The 22,377-nt window shown below is 41.2% G+C and overlaps 1 protein-coding gene across 1 annotated transcript; it reads left to right on the top strand.

Annotated features, from left to right (window-relative positions):
* Positions 1-5,879: 5,879 nt before the first annotated feature.
* LOC138595197 (NLR family CARD domain-containing protein 3-like) lies at positions 5,880-22,275 on the top strand. Its single transcript, XM_069666549.1, has 12 exons — positions 5,880-5,942; positions 11,470-11,501; positions 11,799-11,901; positions 12,014-12,154; positions 12,395-12,559; positions 13,092-13,170; positions 13,754-13,982; positions 14,245-16,048; positions 16,869-17,042; positions 17,130-17,303; positions 20,422-20,468; positions 20,593-22,275. The coding sequence occupies exons 3-12, from the start codon at positions 11,813-11,815 to the stop codon at positions 21,159-21,161; spliced, it is 3,471 nt and encodes a 1,156-aa protein (XP_069522650.1). The 5' UTR covers positions 5,880-5,942; positions 11,470-11,501; positions 11,799-11,812; the 3' UTR covers positions 21,162-22,275.
* Positions 22,276-22,377: the final 102 nt, after the last annotated feature.

Genomic DNA, 22,377 nt, shown 5'->3' with positions numbered 1-22,377 from the left:
TGGTGTGAGCTGGCAGTGGGGCTAGTTAGCCGGTGCTCCGGAATAGCCAGTAGCCTAAAGACTCGACAGACGAGGGAAAGGAGATTTCCACAGTTTCACTTTATTTTGAAATACTAAACATCGACCATACAATGCCAGGTCACAATGGCGTTATATTCTATAATCAAACATGAGTAGAACATGAACGGCATAACCTGCACCAACTTGTTACTGAAGAGAGTGGACGTCAGTCGAAGTCATATATCAGGACTGACCACAACTTAACTCTAGCACCTCACAGCAAAACAGGAGGGAGACACCCCCTGTGGTACTTCTTGGTACTACAGCAACATCACAACTCTAACTGTTACAAGCTGTTTGTGTCTGCACACATGTGCACTGTATTAATTCAAATAAAACACACAGTAACAGTGCTTTCTCTCTGTAACCTGTTACCTGTGTAACAAACACCTGGACATGAAGAACAGGCTGCAGTCTGTGTTCCTGCTGCAGAGCCATATGGACATTTCTTACCAGCACTATGCCTTTATATTATTTGTTCATTATTTACATTTTTGATCACTGATCATCTGATCTGAATTAATTATTTAGTAAGCCCAAATACTGTCTGTTCATGAACTATGAAAATGATTTATTAGGCTAAAAGTTTCAGGATAAATAGAAATCACGTCATGCTGATCAAACCTGACCTCACTGATGATCACTCTCACACGTAGTGTTACCTGCTGACAGAGAGACTCTCCTGCTCCCTCTGAATTCATTCATTCATCTGTAATAAAAGTTAGCAGGGGAATAACTGATCATGACGAGAGGTATTTCTTTAGATTAAATTTAATAGAAATGAATCTGTTTTTGCTGCTTTTGATTTTTAGATGATTTTTACTCAGATGTTGACCCAGAAAACAAATCAAATCTGCAGTTATTCACTGCATTTTATATATTTTACGACAAGTTATGATCAATATTTCGTTTTAAACGATCTCAGCTTGTCAGATACCAACTCATTATACCGACGTTGTTTATAGTCGGTTTCAAGGCGCCCTGTAAAGTCTGTTTTAAGGTCCGCTTTTTCCTCTCTGCGATATGAAACTCCGGTGATGTTGTGAAGTTTCACATCAGTTCGATCTGCAGCAGCGTCCAATCACTAACTGATATCTAATAAGGGGCCGTGTCGGCCAGTAAAAGACTTCCGTGGAGGCTGCTCTTGTGTATCCTTGCTTATCGCTCCTCGGTACTCCCTCCTCTCTCTTCGCTCCTTCGAGCAGCAATAAGAGCTTTGAGATGGTCCTCAATATGGCGGCTCCGGAACTGCTTCCGGTTCGGGCGAGGAGCGAGGAGCTATCAAATAAGAGACTTGAGAAGCAGCCCAAGTCTCTTATTTGATCAGCGGGACGTGATTTCTATTTATCCTGAAACTTTTTGCCTAATAAATCATTTTCATAGTTAGTTAGTATGATGTTGGTTTACACAAAAATGTAAATAATTAACAAATAATATAAAGGCATAGTGCTGGTAAGAAGTGTCCGTCTGGCTCTGCTGCAGGAACACAGACTGCAGCCTGTTCTTCATGTGCAGGTGTTTGTTACACAGGTAACAGGTTACAGAGAGGAAACACTGTTACTGTGTGTTTTATTAGAATGAATACAGAGCACATGTGTGCAGACACAAACAGCTGTTAATGCAGACTGACAGCTGATCCAGCGGTGATCAGCTGACGTGATCATCACAAACGGACATCGCAGCACGTGACGCTTCATCGGAAAGGACATCTCATGTCTCTTAAAAAACATTCCCTCGTTTCCTCTCTCCTCTCTTGGTTTCCTCGCGTCTCTCCATGCATCTCTGGTGGGAGGGACTAAGACGCAAGTGAAAGACGCAAGTAAAGGAAGCATGGATGCAATTTAAAAGATTGGGAAGCAGCCAGTGTGTACCCAACTCAGTGAACACATTAGACAAGAGCTGTGAGCAGAAACACACTTAACTTCAATCATAACAACAAGTCCTCTCAGAACCATGAAACACATGAAGAGAAGTTTGTTTGAAGGTCTGTAATAAAAATGTGCAGAGTAAAGTTGATGTAAAAAAGTCAGAGAACAGATGTGAACATTTGTGTTCCTCACACACACTAACCCTTATAAACACACTTTTACTTTAACTATTACTGTGATTAAATCGCTCTTTAGAGTTTCATAATGTGAAGACATAAGAGAGAAATAAGATAAATGTGGAATAATAAGGAGGTGTAGTTAAAAGAATAAATAAGTTATTAAAATATGTGGAAATACAAATGAAAATTGTAAATCCGCGAAAAAATTGGATGTGACGTATCTGCGCATTCGCGAGTACCTCTGCTGAGAGCTCATTCTCCACCTCTACAACACGAGACAACACAAGCTGTGAAATGGAGCTGGATAATGCCAACAAACAACCGGCACCCACAACAACACCAACACAAACTACACAGAGAATAGAAAAAGAATAAAGAAGAATAGAATAAAAAACTAAAACAAGTTTTATCTAGTGAAGCCCGTCTGACCGAACAGGAAGTGACCGACATCAGGGGGAAAACTAGAGTCAACATCGGCAGGGCATGATAATCATGGAGGCCTTCGGTTGCTTTTGGGGATCAAAACAGACCCAGAACTCATTGTTGTCATAGAAACAAAACCCGGGTGCAGCGTTTTTTTCTCAAAGCACACGTGCTTCATCCCAGCTCTCTCCAGCCGCTCTGCCCCACCTGGCTAATGTTCGCTAATGCTTGTGATGATTTGCTGGTTCGCCGGCGTAATTTGCTGTTTGGTTGCAAAGCACAATGCTGGAGTCATGCAGTGTATTTATCATAGACTGTATAAATAAGGGTATTTATGTTAGAGCTATTTGGCTAACCTTAGCATGCTCCCTGACGTTATGACTACCAAAATACTATGAGTGTGTATGTCAGTGTTCTCAGTCTAGCTTGACAAATAACTTCGCCAGCTAACATGATACTAACTGAGGTATTCTGACAAACAGTGTTGATTTTGGAGGATATGATGCCGGTCAGTGAACACGTCTTGTCAGTGAAAAGTAAACTGAGCTGATGAGTTCCGAGACTGAGCATGCTCAGTTTCGTGTGTCTTCAGCAAAAACCCTGGATGCTCGTTCTCGTCTCGATAATGAGGATTTTCTGAAAGTTAGCACCTTCAATTTCATACTCATGTAAAAAATCATGTTTAACTTTTACAAAATACATTTCTCTATTGTGTGCATGAAATTGTGATTCAGTGATTTTATTTGTTTCTTTATATGTTGAAATTATTTCATTCATTTTATTTCTCTTATTCTTTCTCTCAAGCTGTCAATCAACTGTCCCTGTGCGTGTCATCCTGCTCTAAATATTACTTTATTAAAATAAATAAATAATAAACAAATCTAAAACAAAAGAAAAACAAAAAGTCAATTTATACACAGAAAATCAATACTCACTATTAAATACTCACTTGTTGCCATCCTGACCCTGTTACAGGTTCAGTTGCATTACTTTCTCTGTGTGTGTGTTTTTGCACTTGAACATGTTACATTGTGTGTTGTGTTCATGAATGATCTTTGTCTTTTTATTTTTACTTTATTTTAAAGAACTATGAGTGAATGTCTCATGAAATGTGCTGTATAAATACATTTGACTTAACGAGCAATAAAACATTAAATACAAACATCTTCGGGCTTTCCTCTTTAATGTATGAATAATAAAAATATATACTTTTTTTTTTCTATTGAGGAGCTTCTGTAATGAGTCAACGAGCACAGCAGACGTCACTTCAGAACCATTTTATATGTAAAAAAAATTCCATCCTGTAACATCGTTTCCATGACAACAAACTAAATCAAACTAAATAGAAAAATTAACGAGAAAACATTTCAAAATAAAAGCTCCCTCACACGGCTTCAGTGTGTTGATGATGAACAGAGAGGAGAGAGGAAGGAGGTCGACATAAAGAATAATGTAAAATAAAACAATTAAAACAAAACCCAACAAAATGCCACAGCAGGTGAAAGTTTAATGCATCTCTATTTTAAAGCAACAGGATTATGTTTTTATACGTTTGTGTCATAAAGATTAATGACCTACAAAGGTTTCAAAATAAAGCTGCAATATTAAAGGATTTAATAAAACTACCAGAACTGACCAGATAAACTAATAATAATATAATCTTTAAAAAGTTTAATAAAAACAATAAAGGGACAATTTCATTATTTTCTTTTACTTGCATGACTTTATTCTCCAAATCTTAAATATACTTCCTCCAACAGTGGCCTTAAAACTCCGTCACTTTAAACTGATCAGAAGTCAGTGTAACATGACTCCACATCCACAAATAAAAACACTCCCTTCAGTGACAAACAGAGTGAGATGTCACAATGACATCACAGGAGAAAACGGCAGACAGGCCACTGATTCATCCAAAAACAGGACACAGTAAATAAAAGCAGTGACTGAATGAAGAGTTGTGAGAGATCATCGGCTCTCTGAGTGTCACAGCTCTGCTAAAAACAGACTGAAATCCTGCGTCTGAAACGGTTTAACACAAAAGCAAAGAATTGACAGAAAGCATCAAAAACAAACAAAAACTGTGTTTAACATGAATATAAATTATAACATCAAAGTGTTTAACTAATAAAACAGACTAAACTCGTCCATCTGGGTGTGAAGGCTGAAAGAGAAATTCATTTATCTTTAAACCAGGAACATATTTTTTCAACATGGGTCTAAATGACTAATACATACAAAATATATATCCCCTGATAAAAGTACGTCTACTTAAAGTTCTTGTTGTTTCCACTGACAGGCTCAGATTGTTGTTCTAAGTGTCTGATAACATCACAGAAAGGATCCCTGCAGAGATAGACCTTTTTGTTACAGAGGAAGAAGATTTTTTTAACCAGTAACAGACGTTACATCGCTCTCTGAAAACACGTCAGACTCCATTTAATAAAAAGGTGATTTTGCCTCACAGACCACACAAGAGTCCGCTCAACTTCTGCCTTGATAAATTAGTTTTTTGTGTTGGTGTTTGACTTGAGTGTTTCAAACGTGTTAGTTTGGGTCCATTGAGATATTTGTGCGGCAAACAACAACAAAAACTGATTAATGTAGCGGGAGACCAGCAACTCCCTTATACTGCAAGGTAAAAGGACTTTTTCAATGGAGTCTGGTGGCTTTAAAGAGAGCAAGCTCTCTGGCCAGCTCTCTGAAGCCTGCTGAGGCTGCATTTTGTGGATCACAGTGCAGCGTGTAGAAAAAACTACAACATACTTTTACTCTCAGATTTGAAACTACACCCACGTTTAGTTCAGTCTGATTGAGGATTTCTTTGCTTCAAACGGATCCAAGAAGCTGATTTTCTTCTATCAGAGTGTAAAACAGGTAACATTTTTACCTCAACAGGTTTTACAGATATGACTTCTCCTGACATGTTTATCATGTTTCTCTTCTCGCTCAGTCATCTTTATCCATCTCTCTCTCTGTTCTCTGTTTCTGTCTCTCCAGAATCCGCCCTCCAGTCTTTCTCCCTCCGTGGATGTAGCGACCTCTGCCGTGGCTCAAAGGAAACTCTTCCTCACTGCAGGCAGCTCTGAGGTGAGCCTGATGAGGAGAAACCTGAGAGTTTTCAACAGAGGAGATTCAACCCTCACTAAATGCTCTGTCATACCAAAGAGTCCAAAAAGGATCCAAACCAGGAACCACACGTTTTATTTTATTCACACAGCACACACACTCACACAGAGACACAGCCAGCTGATTTCCTGTAAATGGAGGAGGGAGGAGCAACAACATGTGACCATGTGATCCAGCCTCATGAGAACAGGTAGAACCTGTGGAACAGGTGTTTAGTCAGTCAGTTCAGACTTCGTTTAGAGTCGAGAGTTCAGAGCAGGAGAGGAAATCTGAAGGCTGAAGGAGGGTGAGTGTTAATCCAACATTTTTATGATTTCACTTCTAAAATCTCAGAGTCACTTTTCTCCCTGTGAACTGTAGAGGAGCTGAACTGAACAGTTGGATTAGTATGTTATTATACTGTGTGTGTGTGTGTGTGTGTGTGTGTGTGTGTGTGTGTTCTTGGGTGTGACTAACAAACTTGTTTCTCTTGATTCTTGACAACACACACCTGCTGCCCTCTCCTCTCTTCATACACACGGTGCTTCAGGCCCCTCCTTCTGTTTCTCTCTGCTGGTGACAGGAAGAAGTGAGGGGAGATAGTTAACTACTTAATCGATCTCTGATGTGTTTTATGGGTACACATTTAAAAAAGGTTGAAATATGTTAGAATTTACTTGTGCAGCCATAAATACAGCAGTGGAGCCGTCTGTGTGGGAAACACTGAGGTGTAACATGAAGGCAAAGTTGGTCGTCCTTAATATGTTTTTATTTAGTTATTATTTTTAAAGGTTTAACTGATAGTATAAAAGGTTAAATGGTTAATTATTAACATCCTGAGTTTATATGTTACAGTTTCTACTAAAATATATTCACTAAGGCTGTAAAGATTCTCTGATATGAATCAGTAACAACTTTTTAACGTTAAAGATGCGACTACATCGGTACGCAGAGCTCTGGGTGGGTTACAAGTTAAGAATAGCCGGCGATGGCCCCATTATAAGTTATAAATCGTTTTACTGAAGAGCTGCTGCTGATCCTGCACACTGTGCTCAGTGTCTTTGATCTCACAAGACTCTGACGCTGACCTTTGACCTCTTATTAGAGTAGCGTTAGTGTTGGGATGTCTGTAAACACAGAGCGATTTACAGAGCTCCACATCTAAAATCCAGAATGACGTCATTTGGAAACTTTACAAAAGTCTGTCCGTTTGTTTTCTCTGTAGAAAAGAGATAAAGTTCAACAGCAGCCAGACAAACATGAACACACACCTGGTGAGACGGCAGGGTGACACCTGGCCGGGCAACGAGTCAACAGTCAACACAAAGACATGAATATTGAACACTGACCCAGCCACAGCTCCATGGGTGCCTGGTTATCTTTCAGAATGGGGAGCAAACTTGGACAGATACATCAGTGGCGGGAGGTGTGGGGTCCTTCCCCACAATAAAAATTGTATTTTAAAACAAATTTCCTGCTTTTTTACCCGACCAACTGAGATCATACTTCTTAAACTAAAATGGGCCTGAAGCCTCGACTACTTCACTTATCCTGCACTTACCAGCTTTCTGTCATATTTCCATTCCCTGCATCTCACTTGGCCCTGTCCCACTGGACTCTCCCTGCTCTGCTGTGCTGTCCTCCTCCTGAATGTAGTGACAGCAACAATGTTGATGAGCACAGAGATGCCTTGAAGATGAACTATCAAGGTGTTTTAATGCAGGTCTACCTGGAGCCAAAGATATCAGCATTTGAACATAAATGCTTCGGTCACTGTCTGCTGAGACTGATTTTCATTTCAGGGGAATATGACAGCATTTTCAAACCGTCAGTCATTTACATTTGGGTTATGTTTTCACTGTTCTCTCTGCTCACTTCACTCTCTGCAGCTCCAGCTGTCTCTCCTCCTGCCTCTTCCCTGCTTGTACTCGTATTCTCCTGATAGGACGCTTGATAATGTAATAATTTTTGCATCTGTGTGTAGGCCGGCAGAAAGGCTGTCAGAAACCCATAAGAGGTGTGAGAAGTGTCAGAATCACAACCAATCACAAAGAATGACGTAAAATGACAAGCTTTAGTAATACACCACGTCACTGAAAACAGGGATTCTAGGTTTACTTGAGGAGAGCAACCACCGCTGGGGGCGCCAGAATTGGCAACACTCCTTCTTTGTTTCACACACCACCACCAAGAGACGCAAAAACACACGTCATGATAAGAGCACGTCACGTCAGACTTCAGGAAATGCACACTACACGCAGTGAACCACACTTTTACACACGAGGGTGAGGCCAATGACTAACATGACTGATGTTAGCTGAATTGAACACAACATATCAGAAGCTAGTAACGGCCACTTTGGCTCTTTTCAGGGAGCCGGCTCTGTCAGCTCTCTGATGTTGCCAAAAGATCATTACCAGTAAAACCTTGAATCAATAATACAATTTGCACTAAGAATCTTCACTGTCCAACTATCCCTTACTTTAGGCTAACATTTTGATTCCCACAATAAAGTCGGCTACTTTGCGTTTTGTTTTTGTTTCTTGTCTGCAATAGAAATGAAGAGTCTGATAACTTTGCTGCCAACTCTGCCTGCTGACTCCCTCTACTGTTCTTCTGGGTCAGTGTTTCCCAAACCGCTCCTGGAGCAGCCTACCCCCTGACCAAAATGTGTTTCATCCCATCCAACCCTGCTCCACCTGAGAAACAGCCTTAGCTAACCTGGTGTGCTGAGCTCAGAGCTACACTGATTTGAGACAGCTGTGGTAAAGCAGGGCTGGATGAAAAACATGCTGGACGAGGGGCGCGTGCTCCAACAGAGGTTTGGGAAACACTTTTGTAGGTTAGTCTGCTGCTGTGTGGGGAGAGGGAGAGAGCAGGCAGCTAATTAGAGATATTACGGTGATGCTTTAGATTACAGCCCACAATGCACAGCGTCATTCCTCGGGAGTTACGGTGTAATCTTTTGTACTAATGGTGGACCAGTACAGTAAGTACAGTACCAGTACAGTAGACCAATACATATATGTAGGTACTGGGGAACAAGATGTGACGTTATGGAGCAGGGGAGTAACCTTACAAAGAACTAACACTGTAGTTACTTTGGAACTACTGGGTACAGTACCTTTTCTATGACTATTACAGGGTACAGTCTGACCATAGAGCATTGTTCCTTTATCCTTTTGGGGGACTTCACCTCCGACTGTGTTTGAAAAGGCTTTACACCCTTAAAAACACTGATTATCATCCAGTTAAATGTTTTATCAGCTAAATAACTTCTTATTCATCCATAACCATAATATATACTGACTTTGATATTTGATGCACCTTAGAGCACATTTAACTTACAATGTACAAATGGTTTTTAGTTTAGAATAGGAACAGTGTAGTTTGCCTTTTTGTCACTAATAAGGACATTTTGAAATAAAATCACATCAGATTTATTAAGTGATGCAGAAGTCATCACTCCATCATCCACGACAGAATGGACCCAGCAGTTAAATAATAACTACAGTATCAGTTCCTCCCAAAGGTCCAGATTATTGCTCAGTGGGTCATACATAGTAATTAGGCTATTCATCATAATAGCATAGGTAGCTAAAATAACTAATGCTAAATGACTACAGTATAAGTTCTTCTCTACAGTATAAGATCGAGAGTTGTTACCCTCTTATTCCATAACTTCACATCTTGTTCCCCAGTACCTACCCACATGTATTGGTATGTACTGTAAGCTACTGGTGCACCGTTAGTACGAAAGATTACAACATAACTCTGCAGTAATGATGCTGTAAGTTGTGGGCTGTAATCTAAAGTAAGTATCTGTGACCTGTAATGTAATATCGTCGCATGTATCAGTGCTTAAACGTAGATATGGTGGAACAAGAGAGTAACAGTTAGGAATGTTAGAGGCAAAGAGAAAAAGGTTATACTGTAAGTGTTTTGTCAGTACTGGGTACCTACAGTGTAATTTAAAGAGATGAGAAATTATTTATACTCATTATTCTATAAGTACTTGGTACTCACGGGTTACAATGTTACAATGTCACAATGTTTTTTTTTTTAAATAATAATAATGATGATTAGCAACATCAACAAGATCAGTGTCGTCATAATCATCATCGTGAAAATCCTAGTCAGCAGTCAGACGAGAAGACGCTTTCTGTACTCCAACACAACAAACACAAAATGTTGTCAGACACTTATTATAACGATCTGAGCCTGTCAGTAGCTAAAACAAGCGCTTTTAGTGGCTGTGTGTTGGCGTATGCCCGGTGCCCCGTTTAGTTACTTTGTATCTCATTTCACAGCTGCCGGCCGGTGCTCCCTCCCTGAATACTTGATCGATTCAATGTTGTTGTCTCCACTCGTCACTTACACACAAACACATGGGAAAATAGGGTCTAGGTTGAAAAATCCCCAAGTTATCCTTTAAGGTCAGAGGTGTTCATAAAGAGCTGGGTCTTTAGCTTCTTCTTGAAGGTGAAAGGGACTCTGCGGACCGAATGGAGTTTGGTAGCTCGTTCCACCACCGGGAGACTACTGAGGAGAAGAGTCTAGTTAGCGACTTAGGGCCCTGTTGTGGTGGGAGCACCAGGTGCCAATCATCTAGTCTTGGGTCTGTTATTATAACAGATGGGCAGAGGCCCTGTAATGTTTGACAGTGTTTACTGCGCTCCTTTATTTCCTGTCTATTACTGGGTAATTACAGAGTAAGAGTCAGGAGGATAAAACATAACATGATGTTAAGGGTACTTAAAGTGTAGGGACAATAATAAATAATTATGAATAAATAAAATAATAATATTGTTTGCAATCTGCTGCCCTAATTTTATTGAGTAGATATAGGGTATCCTTTCTTACAGTGTAGTACTGACTAAACACTTACAGTATAACCTTTTTCTCTTTGCCTCTAACATTCCTAACTGTTACTCTCTTGTTCCACCATACCTACATTTAAGCACTGATACATGTGACTGTATTACATTACAGGTCGTGGAAGCTTACGCGGTAAGTTGTGGGCCGTATTATGAAGCGTTACCCATTTTACTGACTGCTAGCAAAAAACGTTACATGTAACTGAACATGTAATATATGTTTCAATAGATTAAAGTTCTTTAAACATTTTGATTATGACACTGCACAAATATATGAAATATTTTAGGCACTTTCAGCTCTTGGCTCAGATGAAGAAATATGGTGGTCCTGGATAAAAATATGTAAAAGTTAACAGTGAGTTTAAACCTGACCATCTGACCTCTGACCTTTCAGCTAATTGTTTCATTTGAGACATAGAAACAAACAGGTAGTAGACATCAGTCTGTTATCAAACGGTCAGTCAACAGGCTCTTAGCTGAGTTTGTAAAGATCTTACAAATATGTTTTTATCAAAGGTTAGAAAACATGTTCATCCTTCATTTAATAACTCCACCACACCTACTTTATCTTTGTTTAGTGATTTTGTGTTGAGTTAAAGCTGACAGAAAATGATTTTGATGATGGGACAGTTTGTTTTTATGACCGTGTTTCTTTTTTATATAAAATCTCCAAATGTTTTTTGTTCCTTTTAGAACAAATGAGACGAGAGAAAGATGTAATTAAGTATGAACTGCAGTGAAATCAGATATTATCCTGTGTCCCTCTGAGTTTATTCATTCATGTCCTGACTGGACTGTCCTGGACTCTGGTTGTAGGTTACACTGATTTAATGTCATGTTCATGTTTCTAGACTTTGACTGTGAAGTTATTGGAGTGTGACAGCGTCCTCAGATTGTTGAAGAAGAACTTGTGAAAAATGATCAGCAGCAGTTTCTCTCTTTGTGTTTCCTCTACAGGTGAAGGTAGAACGTGGATCTGAAGTCACCTGGTGAGTATTTTCTTTCTCCTGCCACATGTTAAACTGGAAGATTTTGCATGTCCTCACTTTGGACAGAAGTGAACTATAAATGAATCCATATGAGCTCTCTAGTGGACAAAAAGTACAGCTGTATAAAAAGGAATATATTCTTCTCCATTTATCCACAGTGGAAATCTTTGAATCATTTCTTCCTTTGGTGCCATCTGGTGGTAGAATCAGGAATGACACTGTGGTAGAGAGCAGTGTGTGTCTCTGTGATGTAAAGCTGGTTGTAATGAATGAGCATGTTGTTGTGTTTGTGTGAAGGTGGGGGCTCTGCTATGAGTCAGTGTGAGGACAGAGAGGAGGGAGCCCCTCCCTCTAAAACCACTCTGTGTGGGGAACATGACAGCCAGACCAAAGCTCAGAGGTGAGATGAGGATCTCTAACTGTCCATGACTCTTCTCCATGTCAGAGCTCAGCACTCAAATCACTCCACCATCATTATTCACACTCACAGCTCTGTGTGTGTTGTGTTGAAGGCCAGAGCAGCAGCTCAGACCGGACTCTGCTGGACCTGGACCCGGACCTGAACATGGACCGAGCCAGTTGTCTGTCAAGAAACTCCGGTTGATGTTTGAATCTTGTGACTTTAAAGATGGACAACAGTCTGCTAATAAACTGTAATAATCTAAGAGGTTTGATATCATTGTCACTGTCATCAAACTCTCTTAATATGAGACTTATTTTGTACAAAAGTTAAAAGTGTCACTCTGAAGGACTTTTCGACTTCCTGTTTCTTTGTGAAGATATGAATTTATCATGGAAAAATTTACCGTAAATAACAAACACATACTTTGCTCAAATCACTCCACCATCATTATTCACACTCACAGCTCTGTGTGTGTTGTGTTGTGTTGAAGGCCAAAGCAGCAGCTCAGACCAGACTCTGCTGGACCTGGACCTGGACCTGGACCTGAACCTGAACCTGAACCTGGACCTGAGCCCAGCTGTGTGTCCTTCAAGAGTGACCGGTCTATGGATCCAATTATTGTTTTCAAACATGGACAGCACTCTGAGGATCCAAAGTAATCATTTATCTTACACTTTTTTGTTATCAGTATTTAAACTTTAATCATTTTCGGCAGCAATAATTCTGGAAGATTTTCAGTGTTTATGAACGTTCATCAGAGTTTGTGATTCTTTCAGTATCGAACATGAGAGACCAGATTCTCCTGGACCTGAGCCCAGCTGTGTGTCCTTCAAGAGTGACCGGTCTTAGGGTCGAGTTATTTGTTTCAAAGATGTAAATAACTCTGATTGTCAAAGGTAAGAATTTAAAACAGAACATGGTTCTGTTGTTCTGTATTAAAACCTTTAAAATCCAACAGGTCAGCAGTGTTTTATGTCTGAACCTGAACATTTATCAGTGTTTGTGTTTCTATCAGGATCCAACAGCAGGAAACTATTTTACACATCAATAACTGTACTGAGCATGTACCTTCATGTGTGTCCTGTGTTTGTAGGAGGATCTAACAGGATCCACTTGATAGAATCTATCACATGTAACACTGTGTCTTTATATTATATACAGTATATTATATTATATTTGTTCCACAGAGTTCAGCAGCAGAGATCAGAGGTTCCCATTGGTCAGTCTGCCCAGCAGCATCAAACACAGCTGGACTCCATATTAATGGTGTGTAAATGAACAAACACAGCTACTACTGAGAATCAAAGTTTACTTCAAATGACATTTTTATGTTACTGAATTGTTTCCTGATTACACTGCAAACATCATCTCTGTCTGAATTATGTTCACAGTCAGTGTTTTATTGACTGAATGAAGCGTTACATTGCTGAGCAGCACAGAGTCAGAGGTCAGAGGTCAGAGGTCGTGGTGGATGGTGGTCTCACACAGACTTTGGCAGCAGAGAGCAGAGTTCACAGACTGAGTCCAGTTTGTGTTTGAAACAACAGAAACACTTTGGTTCATGTTAATGACAGTTTGTGGTTTCAGCTTCATTCTAATAAACACATCGTGTCCAAAGTCACTGCAGATCTTTTCTGTGTGAAACCAGACCAGGATATTTCTCCAACATGAATCTCATTTTATATCAACTTCATTTCTAGGAGACAGGACCATCCACAGACTAAATACTGAACTACCATTGTGATCCAGTCTCCATGCTGCACTCTGCAGACCAGCAGGCTTTCTGTCTGTCACTGATGATCTGATGTTGACTTCTACAAGTCAAAGTTCACTTCTTGTTCTGTTCCAGCTGCTGGAGGAGAACATTGTCAGTTTTGTGAAGAACGAGCTGAAGAAGATCAAGAGGGGTCTGAGTCCAGATTACCCAGAATGCTTAGAGAATCAGAGGGAGGATGAGGAGGTGTTGGACAGCGAGGAGGAAGAGCAGAGGAGGAGCAGCAGAGAGGCATTTGTGAAGATCACACTGCACTTCCTGAGGAGAATGAAGCAGGAGGAGCTGGCTGACTGTCTGCAGAGCAGTAAGAGGATTTTAACACATTTAACATGATGGAAAGAGGAAATGGAGGCAACATGGGAGAGGGTCACATTTAAAACTCTGCTGTTAATATGATGCACACATTTTATCAGATCTATGAACTGTGAGAAACTGTTCACACCTGATGTGCTGAAGAGATTTCAGAGAGGAGGGAAATAAACACCACCCTGATGTGTTTAAGTTTAAAATCAACAGATTGATTATAGCTTCAACTTATTGATCACATTTCTTGTTTGTTCTTTCAGGAACTTTTGCTGCAGTTTGTCAGCGTGAGCTCAAGTCTAACCTGAAGGAGAAGTTCCAGTGTGTGTTTGAGGGGATTGCTAAAGCAGGAAACCCAACCCTTCTGAATCAGATCTACACAGAGCTCTACATCACAGAGGGAGGGACTGGAGAGGTCAATGATGAACATGAGGTCACACAGATTGAATCAGCATCCAGGAAACCACACAGACCAGAAACAACCATCAGACAAGAAGACATCTTTAGAGCCTCACCTGGAAGAGATGGACCAATCAGAACAGTGATGACAAAGGGAGTGGCTGGCATTGGGAAAACTGTCTTAACACAGAAGTTCACTCTGGACTGGGCTGAAGACAAAGCCAACCAGGACATACAGTTCACATTTCCATTCACCTTCAGAGAGCTGAATGTGCTGAAAGAGAAAAAGTTCAGCTTGGTGGAACTTGTTCATCACTTCTTCACTGAAACCAAAGAAGCAGGAATCTGCAGGTTTGAAGAGTTCCAGGTTGTGTTCATCTTTGACGGTCTGGATGAGTGTCGACTTCCTCTGGACTTCCACAACAATGAGATCGTGACTGATGTTACAGAGTCCAGCTCAGTGGATGTGCTGCTGACAAACCTCATCAGAAAGAACCTGCTTCCCTCTGCTCGCCTCTGGATAACCACACGACCTGCAGCAGCCAATCAGATCCCTCCTTATTGTGTCGACATGGTGACAGAGGTCAGAGGGTTCACTGACCCACAGAAGGAGGAGTACTTCAGGAAGAGATTCAGAGATGAGGAGCAGGCCAGCAGAATCATCTCCCACATCAAGACATCACGAAGCCTCCACATCATGTGCCACATCCCAGTCTTCTGCTGGATCACTGCGACAGTTCTGGAGGATGTGTTGAAGACCAGAGGGGGAGGAGAGCTGCCCAAGACCCTGACTGAGATGTACATCCACTTCCTGGTGGTTCAGTCCAAACTAAAGAACATCAAGTATGATGGAGGAGCTGAGACAGATCAACACTGGAGTCCAGAGAGCAGGAAGATGATTGAGTCTCTGGGAAAACTGGCTTTTGAGCAGCTGCAGAAAGGAAACCTGATCTTCTATGAGTCAGACCTGACAGAGTGTGGCATCGATATCAGAGCAGCCTCAGTGTACTCAGGAGTGTTCACACAGATCTTTAAAGAGGAGAGAGGACTGTACCAGGACAAGGTGTTCTGCTTCGTCCATCTGAGTGTTCAGGAGTTTGTGGCTGCTCTTCATGTCCATCTGACGTTCATCAACTCTGGTGTCAATCTGCTGTCAGACAGACAAACAACATCACTGACCTCTAAAATCTTCATGACCAAACATAATCTGAAACATCTCCACCAGAGTGCTGTGGATAAGGCCTTACAGAGTCCAAATGGACACCTGGACTTGTTCCTCCGCTTCCTCCTGGGTCTTTCACTGCAGACCAATCAGACTCTCATGAGAGGTCTGCTGACACAGATAGGAAGTACCTCACAGATCAATAAAACAACAGCCAAGTACATCAAGACAAAGATCAGTGAGAATCTCTCCACAGAGAAAAGCATCAATCTGTTCCACTGTCTGAATGAACTGAATGATCGTTCTCTAGTGAAGCAGATCCAACAGTCCCTGAGATCAGGACGTCTCTCCACAGATAAACTGTCTCCTGCTCAGTGGTCAGCTCTGGTCTTCATCTTACTGTCATCAGAAAAAGATCTGGACGTGTTTGACCTGAAGAAATATTCTGCTTCAGAGGAGGCTCTTCTGAGGCTGCTGCCAGTGGTCAAGGCCTCCAACAAAGCTCTGTGTGTACACACCTAACTATACAAGTTTAAAGAAGCATTTCTTTATTCAGAAAAAACAAACATTGTTTGTGACTGCTCTCTGTTGATTCTTCTTCAGGCTGAGTGGCTGTAATCTGTCAGAGAGAAGCTGTGAAGCTCTGTCCTCAGTCCTTAGCTCCCAGTCCTCTAGTGTGAGAGAGCTGGACCTGAGTAACAACAACCTGCAGGATTCAGGAGTGAAGCTGCTGTCTGCTGGACTGCAGAGTGAACATTGTCTGCTGGAAACTCTCAGGTCAGTTTGAGGCTGATTGTTAAGTATTACTCAGTCTAAAGACATTTTACTGAAAGCTGCTGTGAGGTATTTCTGGTTTGTGTTGATTTTAGCGCCCCCTGTGGACAAATCTGTACCTCTTATCTCTTTGCTGATTTAGTCCTGCACATGTGTAAGAAGTGTTTCCTTTACCAAAATTTTTTTCCCTTGCTGTATTTAACAGTCATATGCATCACTCAATTTGAATTTGTGCCCTGTAAATTGGAAACAAAGGCAGCATGCAGTTAATTGCCTCGTCTGACACCTACCCCATTCAGCGGTTTCAGCTTTTATATCAACTTGTTGCTGATGGTCTTGTTTGCTTTTTGAGGTCACACTGAGTAATTAGAATGAATTGCAGTCTGTTTCATAAACAGCGAAAAACTCCTCATTTGAGCTTTAAGTAATTGTTAGTGACATGGAAACATAAAGTTCCTCATGAGTCCACTATTATTCATGTCATCAGATAAGATCAAATTAAGTCAGGAAAGAAAAAAAAAAATCAGTCACTGATCACTAATTCTTCTTCAGGCTGAGTGGCTGTAATCTGTCAGAGAGAAGCTGTGAAGCTCTGTCCTCAGTCCTTAGCTCCCAGTCCTCTAGTCTGAGAGAGCTGGACCTGAGTAACAACGACCTGCAGGATTCAGGAGTGAAGCTGCTGTCTGCTGGTCTGCGGAGTCAACATTGTACACTGGAAACTCTCAGGTCAGTATGAGGCTGATTGAACGACAGTTGATATATTTGTCTTTCAAAATCAGTCAGATTTTTTTAATGACATGATTTTATTTCCAGTCTGTCAGGCTGTCTGATCACAGAGGAAGGCTGTGCGTCTCTGGGCTCAGCTCTGAGCTCCAACCCCTCCCATCTGAGAGAGCTTGACCTGAGCTACAATCATACAGGAGAACAAGGAGGGAAGCTGCTGTCTGCTGGACTGGAGGATCCACACCGGAGACTTGACACGCTCAGGTATGGACAGACAACAAGAGTTCAGACACTGCAGGTGCCTCTAATTAAAATAGATACTGTATATATATTCTTTTGCTTATTGTATTGCAAGTTCACACTTAAAAGAGCTCGCTCAAAGTTCAGTTCACACAGATTAAAATGAACTAGTTCATTTTCACTTTGTATAGTTTTTTTTTAGCTGCACCGAGCTCTTTTTCAGCTGAAGTAATGATCAGCCATTTTGGCCAGTTTTGGATTTGGCACCCCACACCTCAAAAGTTATAATATCAGTTTTTTCTGATAGACAGAATCAGTTTAATATTTTCATGATATTTTGCAACACAGATCAGATATATATTGAAGATCAAGCTTTCTATAATTTGTGAGGATATGATGATATTGTGGGGCCTTCGACCCCAGTAGGGGCGTCGGGGGGTGTTTGTTGATAAAAAACAAAAAGATTTTGATGCGATGGTATGCACTCTTTATTAGCACATAAAGTAATCACTGACAACTTTAAAATGAGTACCTCCACTGCTATCATTAAACATTTATGAGGGTCAAAAAAACTTTAGTTTATTGTGACATTAAAATGTTTTTTATTTGTTCATAGACACTCACTGCACATTTTTAGACAGAGTTTATGCTTTGTAGTGCTTCTACCACTCATCATCTGCTACTCTCTCTTCTCTCCATCATTTGTGCTGTCTCTCCTTTCTGTCTGTCTCATCTCATAAAACGCTGTGGGATTAGACGAGTAGTGCAAGCTACTTAAACAACAGAACGTTCAATATATCTACATCAAAGCATAAATCGACAATTTTTGAGAAGGTGCTACAGAGGCCAACTTCTTACCCTGCCCTCTATTAAAAGATGGAGTTGTATTTATGTAGGGAGATGTGCAGTGAGTGAGTGGTCAAGCAAGTAAGAGAGAGAGAGAGAGAGCGGCAGAGTGACGGTAAATGCGAGCGGAGCAGGGAGAAATGAAGATGCATCTTGGGTGCCGTAAGTCCGACTTTAGCTCTGAAGGTGAGCGGTCGTTCACTGCCTCCAGAGTGAACTACGCTCACGTTGTAAATTGATCCGTTCAGTTCACCGTTCACCAAAAATATAACAGTGCTTCTGCTGTGGTAACTCATCATGAAGGAGTTCTTACTTTCCAAAAGGTACCAAAATAGAGAGACTGTTACCATGAAAAGCTTTGATGCAGGATTCCCTTTTTTCTACTTTGTGTTTGTTGGTCTTTAAATGATCATGAATTACTGTGTTCAGATGCAGCCTTTGAGAAATAAACTATGAAAGCAAACATTTATTCTGGACATGAAAGATCGTTCTTGACGATGGAAATGATAAAAATTCCATGTGAGGTTTTTAAACTTTAAGATTATATTATCCAACATTCATGTTCTTCTGGTTTCTCTTAGTTTATGTATGTAGGGCTTTATTATGTCACATTTTAATATCTATATTATCTATGAAACAGCTTTTCTTTAAATCATAAGATACTGTTACCGAGATTGTTTTACTGTACATTTAAATCAAGAGAGAAATGTTGCTCATTGAGGAACACAAAGGCTCTTACTTCCTGAAGCTCAGCTACAGGACTGCTTTAACCACACAGACGAGACTCTATTTAAAGATGAGGACATTGAGACTGAAACACGAACTGTTCTGTTTTATATAAAAAGCTGTGTAGACAATGTCACCATCACAAAACTCATCATACAGACTGCTGAGGTCACACACACACACACACACACACACGCACGCACGCACGCACGCACGCACGCACGCACGCACACACACACACACACACACACACACACACACACGCACACACTGTCCTGAGTGTTCCAGGTCGGGTTCTCAGAGACTGTGCTGCTGAGTTAACTGAGGTATTCACAAACACTTCAACCATCTCTGGCACAGTGCTCTGTCCCTACATGTTTAAAGACAGCCACAATAGTGCCAGTTCCAAAGCACACAGCAATAACCTGCCTAAATGACTACAGGCCAACAGCATTAACACCTGTTATCATGAAGTGCCTGCAGAGATCGGTCCTCAAGCACATCAAGGCTGCAGATCAGGTCAACAGATGACACCATCTCTCCTGCCCTCCACACTGTACGGCTCCACTTAGAACAATGAGGAGCATGTGCACGGCTGCTGTCTGTAGACTACAGTTCTGCATTAATACAATCATCTCCAGCAGACTGGTCTCCAAGCTGTCTGATCTCGGCTTCAACAAAAACATCTGCCTCTGGATAAAGGACTTCCTCACAGAGCGGCTGCTGGTGTCCTTCTACCACGGCTCCATTGAGAGCATACTGACACATGGGATCCTGGTGTGGTAAGACAGCAGCTCTGTGGCTGACAGGAAGGCCCTGCAGAAGATCATCAACACAGCCCAGAAAGTCACAAACACACGTTTGTCTGCCCTGGATGACATCTACACCTCTCGTTGTCTACAGAAGACGTCCTGCATCCTGAAAGACCCGTCTCACCCTGCCCATCACCTGTCTGACCCCCTGCCCTCAGGGAAGAGCTGCAGATCAATCAAAGCACGCACCAACAGACTCATGAACAGTTTTTACCCCAAAGCCATCACCACACTGAACACAGCACTAAAGGCATCATAGACAAACCATTGTACAACACTGTGACTTCAGAATCTCAGACAAGTGCAAAACCTGTATCTGCTGCACTGTCTACGTATACGAAGGGACGGTGTGTGCATGTTTTAAACTTGTGTGTGTGATTTTAACTTTAGCTTTATTTGAAGTTTTTTATCTTATATTTCAGCTCCACTCAGGCAGTGCCTCATAATTTCGTTGTATCTGTACAATGACAATAAACATATTCTGTTCTAGTCAGTTTGATTTGTGAGGCCCCAAACCAGATTTGTTAAAGGTTTGACGTTTCTTCTTCTTCTTCTTCTTCTTCTTCTTCTTCTTCTTCTTCTTCTTCTTCTTCTCCTCCTCTCAGATAAAGTGACAGACTGATGCAGACAGTTGACACAGATGAGTTTCAGCCTGTTTCTCTGTCACAGTGACAAACTGAGGAACACTGCTTCATGTTGAACAGCAGTTAGGACTCATGTTGGATAGAAAATCATTGTGACTGTGTTTCTTCCTCCAGGGTGGACCATGGTGGAGAGCAGAGGTTAAAGCCTGGTGTGAAGAAGTGTAAGTGTGGAATCAGTTTGACTCATGATGACCAAACAGCAGACTGTCAGTTAACAAAGAATAAACCCTTCAGGTGTGTCTGATGATAAACTGCTGCTGTGTTGTGTCTTTTTCTCTCCATCAGATTTCTGTGAACTCACTCTGGACTCAAACACAGCACACAGAGAGCTCCAACTGTCTGACAACAACAGGAAGGTGACACGTGTGGAAGAGGATCAGTCATATCCTGATCATCCAGACAGATTTGAATACTGGCCTCAGCTGCTGTGTAGTAATGGTCTGACTGGTCGCTGTTACTGGGAGGTCGAGTGGAGAGGAAGGGTTTATATATCAGTGAGTTACAGAGGAGTCAGAAGGAAAGGAGGCAGTGGCGACTGTTTGTTTGGAGGGAATGATCAGTCCTGGAGTCTGAGATGCTCTGATGGTAGTTACGCTGTCCGTCACAATAACAGACAAACAGTCCTCCCTCTCTCCTCCTCCTCTGACTCTCACAGAGTAGCAGTGTATGTGGACTGTCCTGCTGGCACTCTGTCCTTCTACAGAGTCTCCTCTGACACACTGATCCACCTCCACACCTTCAACACCACATTCACTGAACCTCTTTATCCTGGGTTCATGTCCTGGTCTCCTGGTTCCTCAGTGTCTCTGTGTTCTCTGCAGGAGGGAGAGTCTCCTTTCAGTCCTGTGGTCTAAATGTTGCTGGACGAGGCTTCACTTTGGTTCATATTTGGCTGATTGTATTTTTAATGTCACAAATGTTTTCCACTGAACAATCCTGACACAAAGAGGAAGTAACTCTAATGAACTACCAAAATAAAAGCTCAGCAAACTTCCTGAGATTTACACATTTGTCTCTAAATGAAGATGTCCACCCTTACTATTAAACACAATGACCTTATTTACAGCATTTCATAAACATGTGTTTACAGACACATTCAACTTACATTACAGTGTGTACCCAACTCAGTGTGCACATTAGACAAGAGCTGTGAGCAGAAACACACTTAACTGAAATCAACAACAAGTCCTCTCAGAACCATGAAACACATGAAGAGAAGTTTGTTTGAAGGTCTGTAATAAAAATGTGCAGAGTAAAGTTGATATAAAAAAGTCAGAGAACAAATGTGAACATTGTTGAGCTCCTGCAGTGCAGCTGGGTGCTTTCTGATTGGCTACAGCCGTGTGGATTTCCCTGTTCTCTTCTCCTGGGAGACTGGTGTGGCCGTTGCTGTCCGAGGTGCTGAAATTACAGCAACAGAGCAGGTAGCTCCTGGCTCTGTTCACATTTCAACCTTACAAAAAACACTCATCAGGACCTTATCTGAAAAGATCCAGCACACGACACATCTGTGTGAAGTTTACTGTTGGATCCTACAGGACATTACAGACTTACCCACTCAGAGGCTTTATTATGGTGCTCACTCCAGAAGAATGAACTTGTTAGCACCACAAGTTGCTGTGTTGGACATGATTTAATCTAGGTTTGGTATTTTAAATCTAAAAGTAAAGTAGAGCTTTTAAATAAGACGTCAGTTTGTGCCCTTGAGAGGTTTTACAACTTCAAATATTAGAAACTTAAAATGATTAAACTGATGAATACAGCCGTGTGTGCGTGTGTGTGTGTGTGTGTGTGTGTGTGTGTGTGTGTGTGTGTGTGTGTGTGTGTGTGTGTGTGTGTGTGTGTGTGTGTGTGTGTGTGAGCGCGCGCGCGCACAACTACATTGTAGTCTCGTGTGCACTAGTGAAAACTATAATATGGCTCACACTTTGATATACATACATTGAATGTCAATAATTGACATTTAGATTAAACACTTATTTATATATATCTTTAGAATAAAATGATACATGTCCCAAACTTTGCTGTAAATGTTGATTTGAAAAGATTACTTTTAAGCGGTGTTTCAGC

Source organism: Semicossyphus pulcher, unplaced genomic scaffold, assembly GCF_022749685.1.
Source record: "Semicossyphus pulcher isolate SPU_LCO1_2020_fin unplaced genomic scaffold, fSemPul1.0.p SCAF_17, whole genome shotgun sequence".
Lineage (NCBI taxonomy): Eukaryota > Metazoa > Chordata > Actinopteri > Labriformes > Labridae > Semicossyphus > Semicossyphus pulcher.
Note: the sequence above shows the minus strand (reverse complement) of the source record. Positions and strands in the feature narration are given on the sequence as shown.

Coding starts and splice junctions, on each gene's coding strand:
- LOC138595197 (XM_069666549.1), top strand. CDS start 11,813: ATGAGTCAGTGTGAGGACAGAGAGGAGGGAGCCCCTCCCTCTAAAACC. Junction 11,902..12,013: donor AGCCAGACCAAAGCTCAGAG/GTGAGATGAGGA, acceptor GTTGTGTTGAAG/GCCAGAGCAGCAGCTCAGAC. Junction 13,171..13,753: donor AGCTGGACTCCATATTAATG/GTGTGTAAATGA, acceptor GTTCTGTTCCAG/CTGCTGGAGGAGAACATTGT.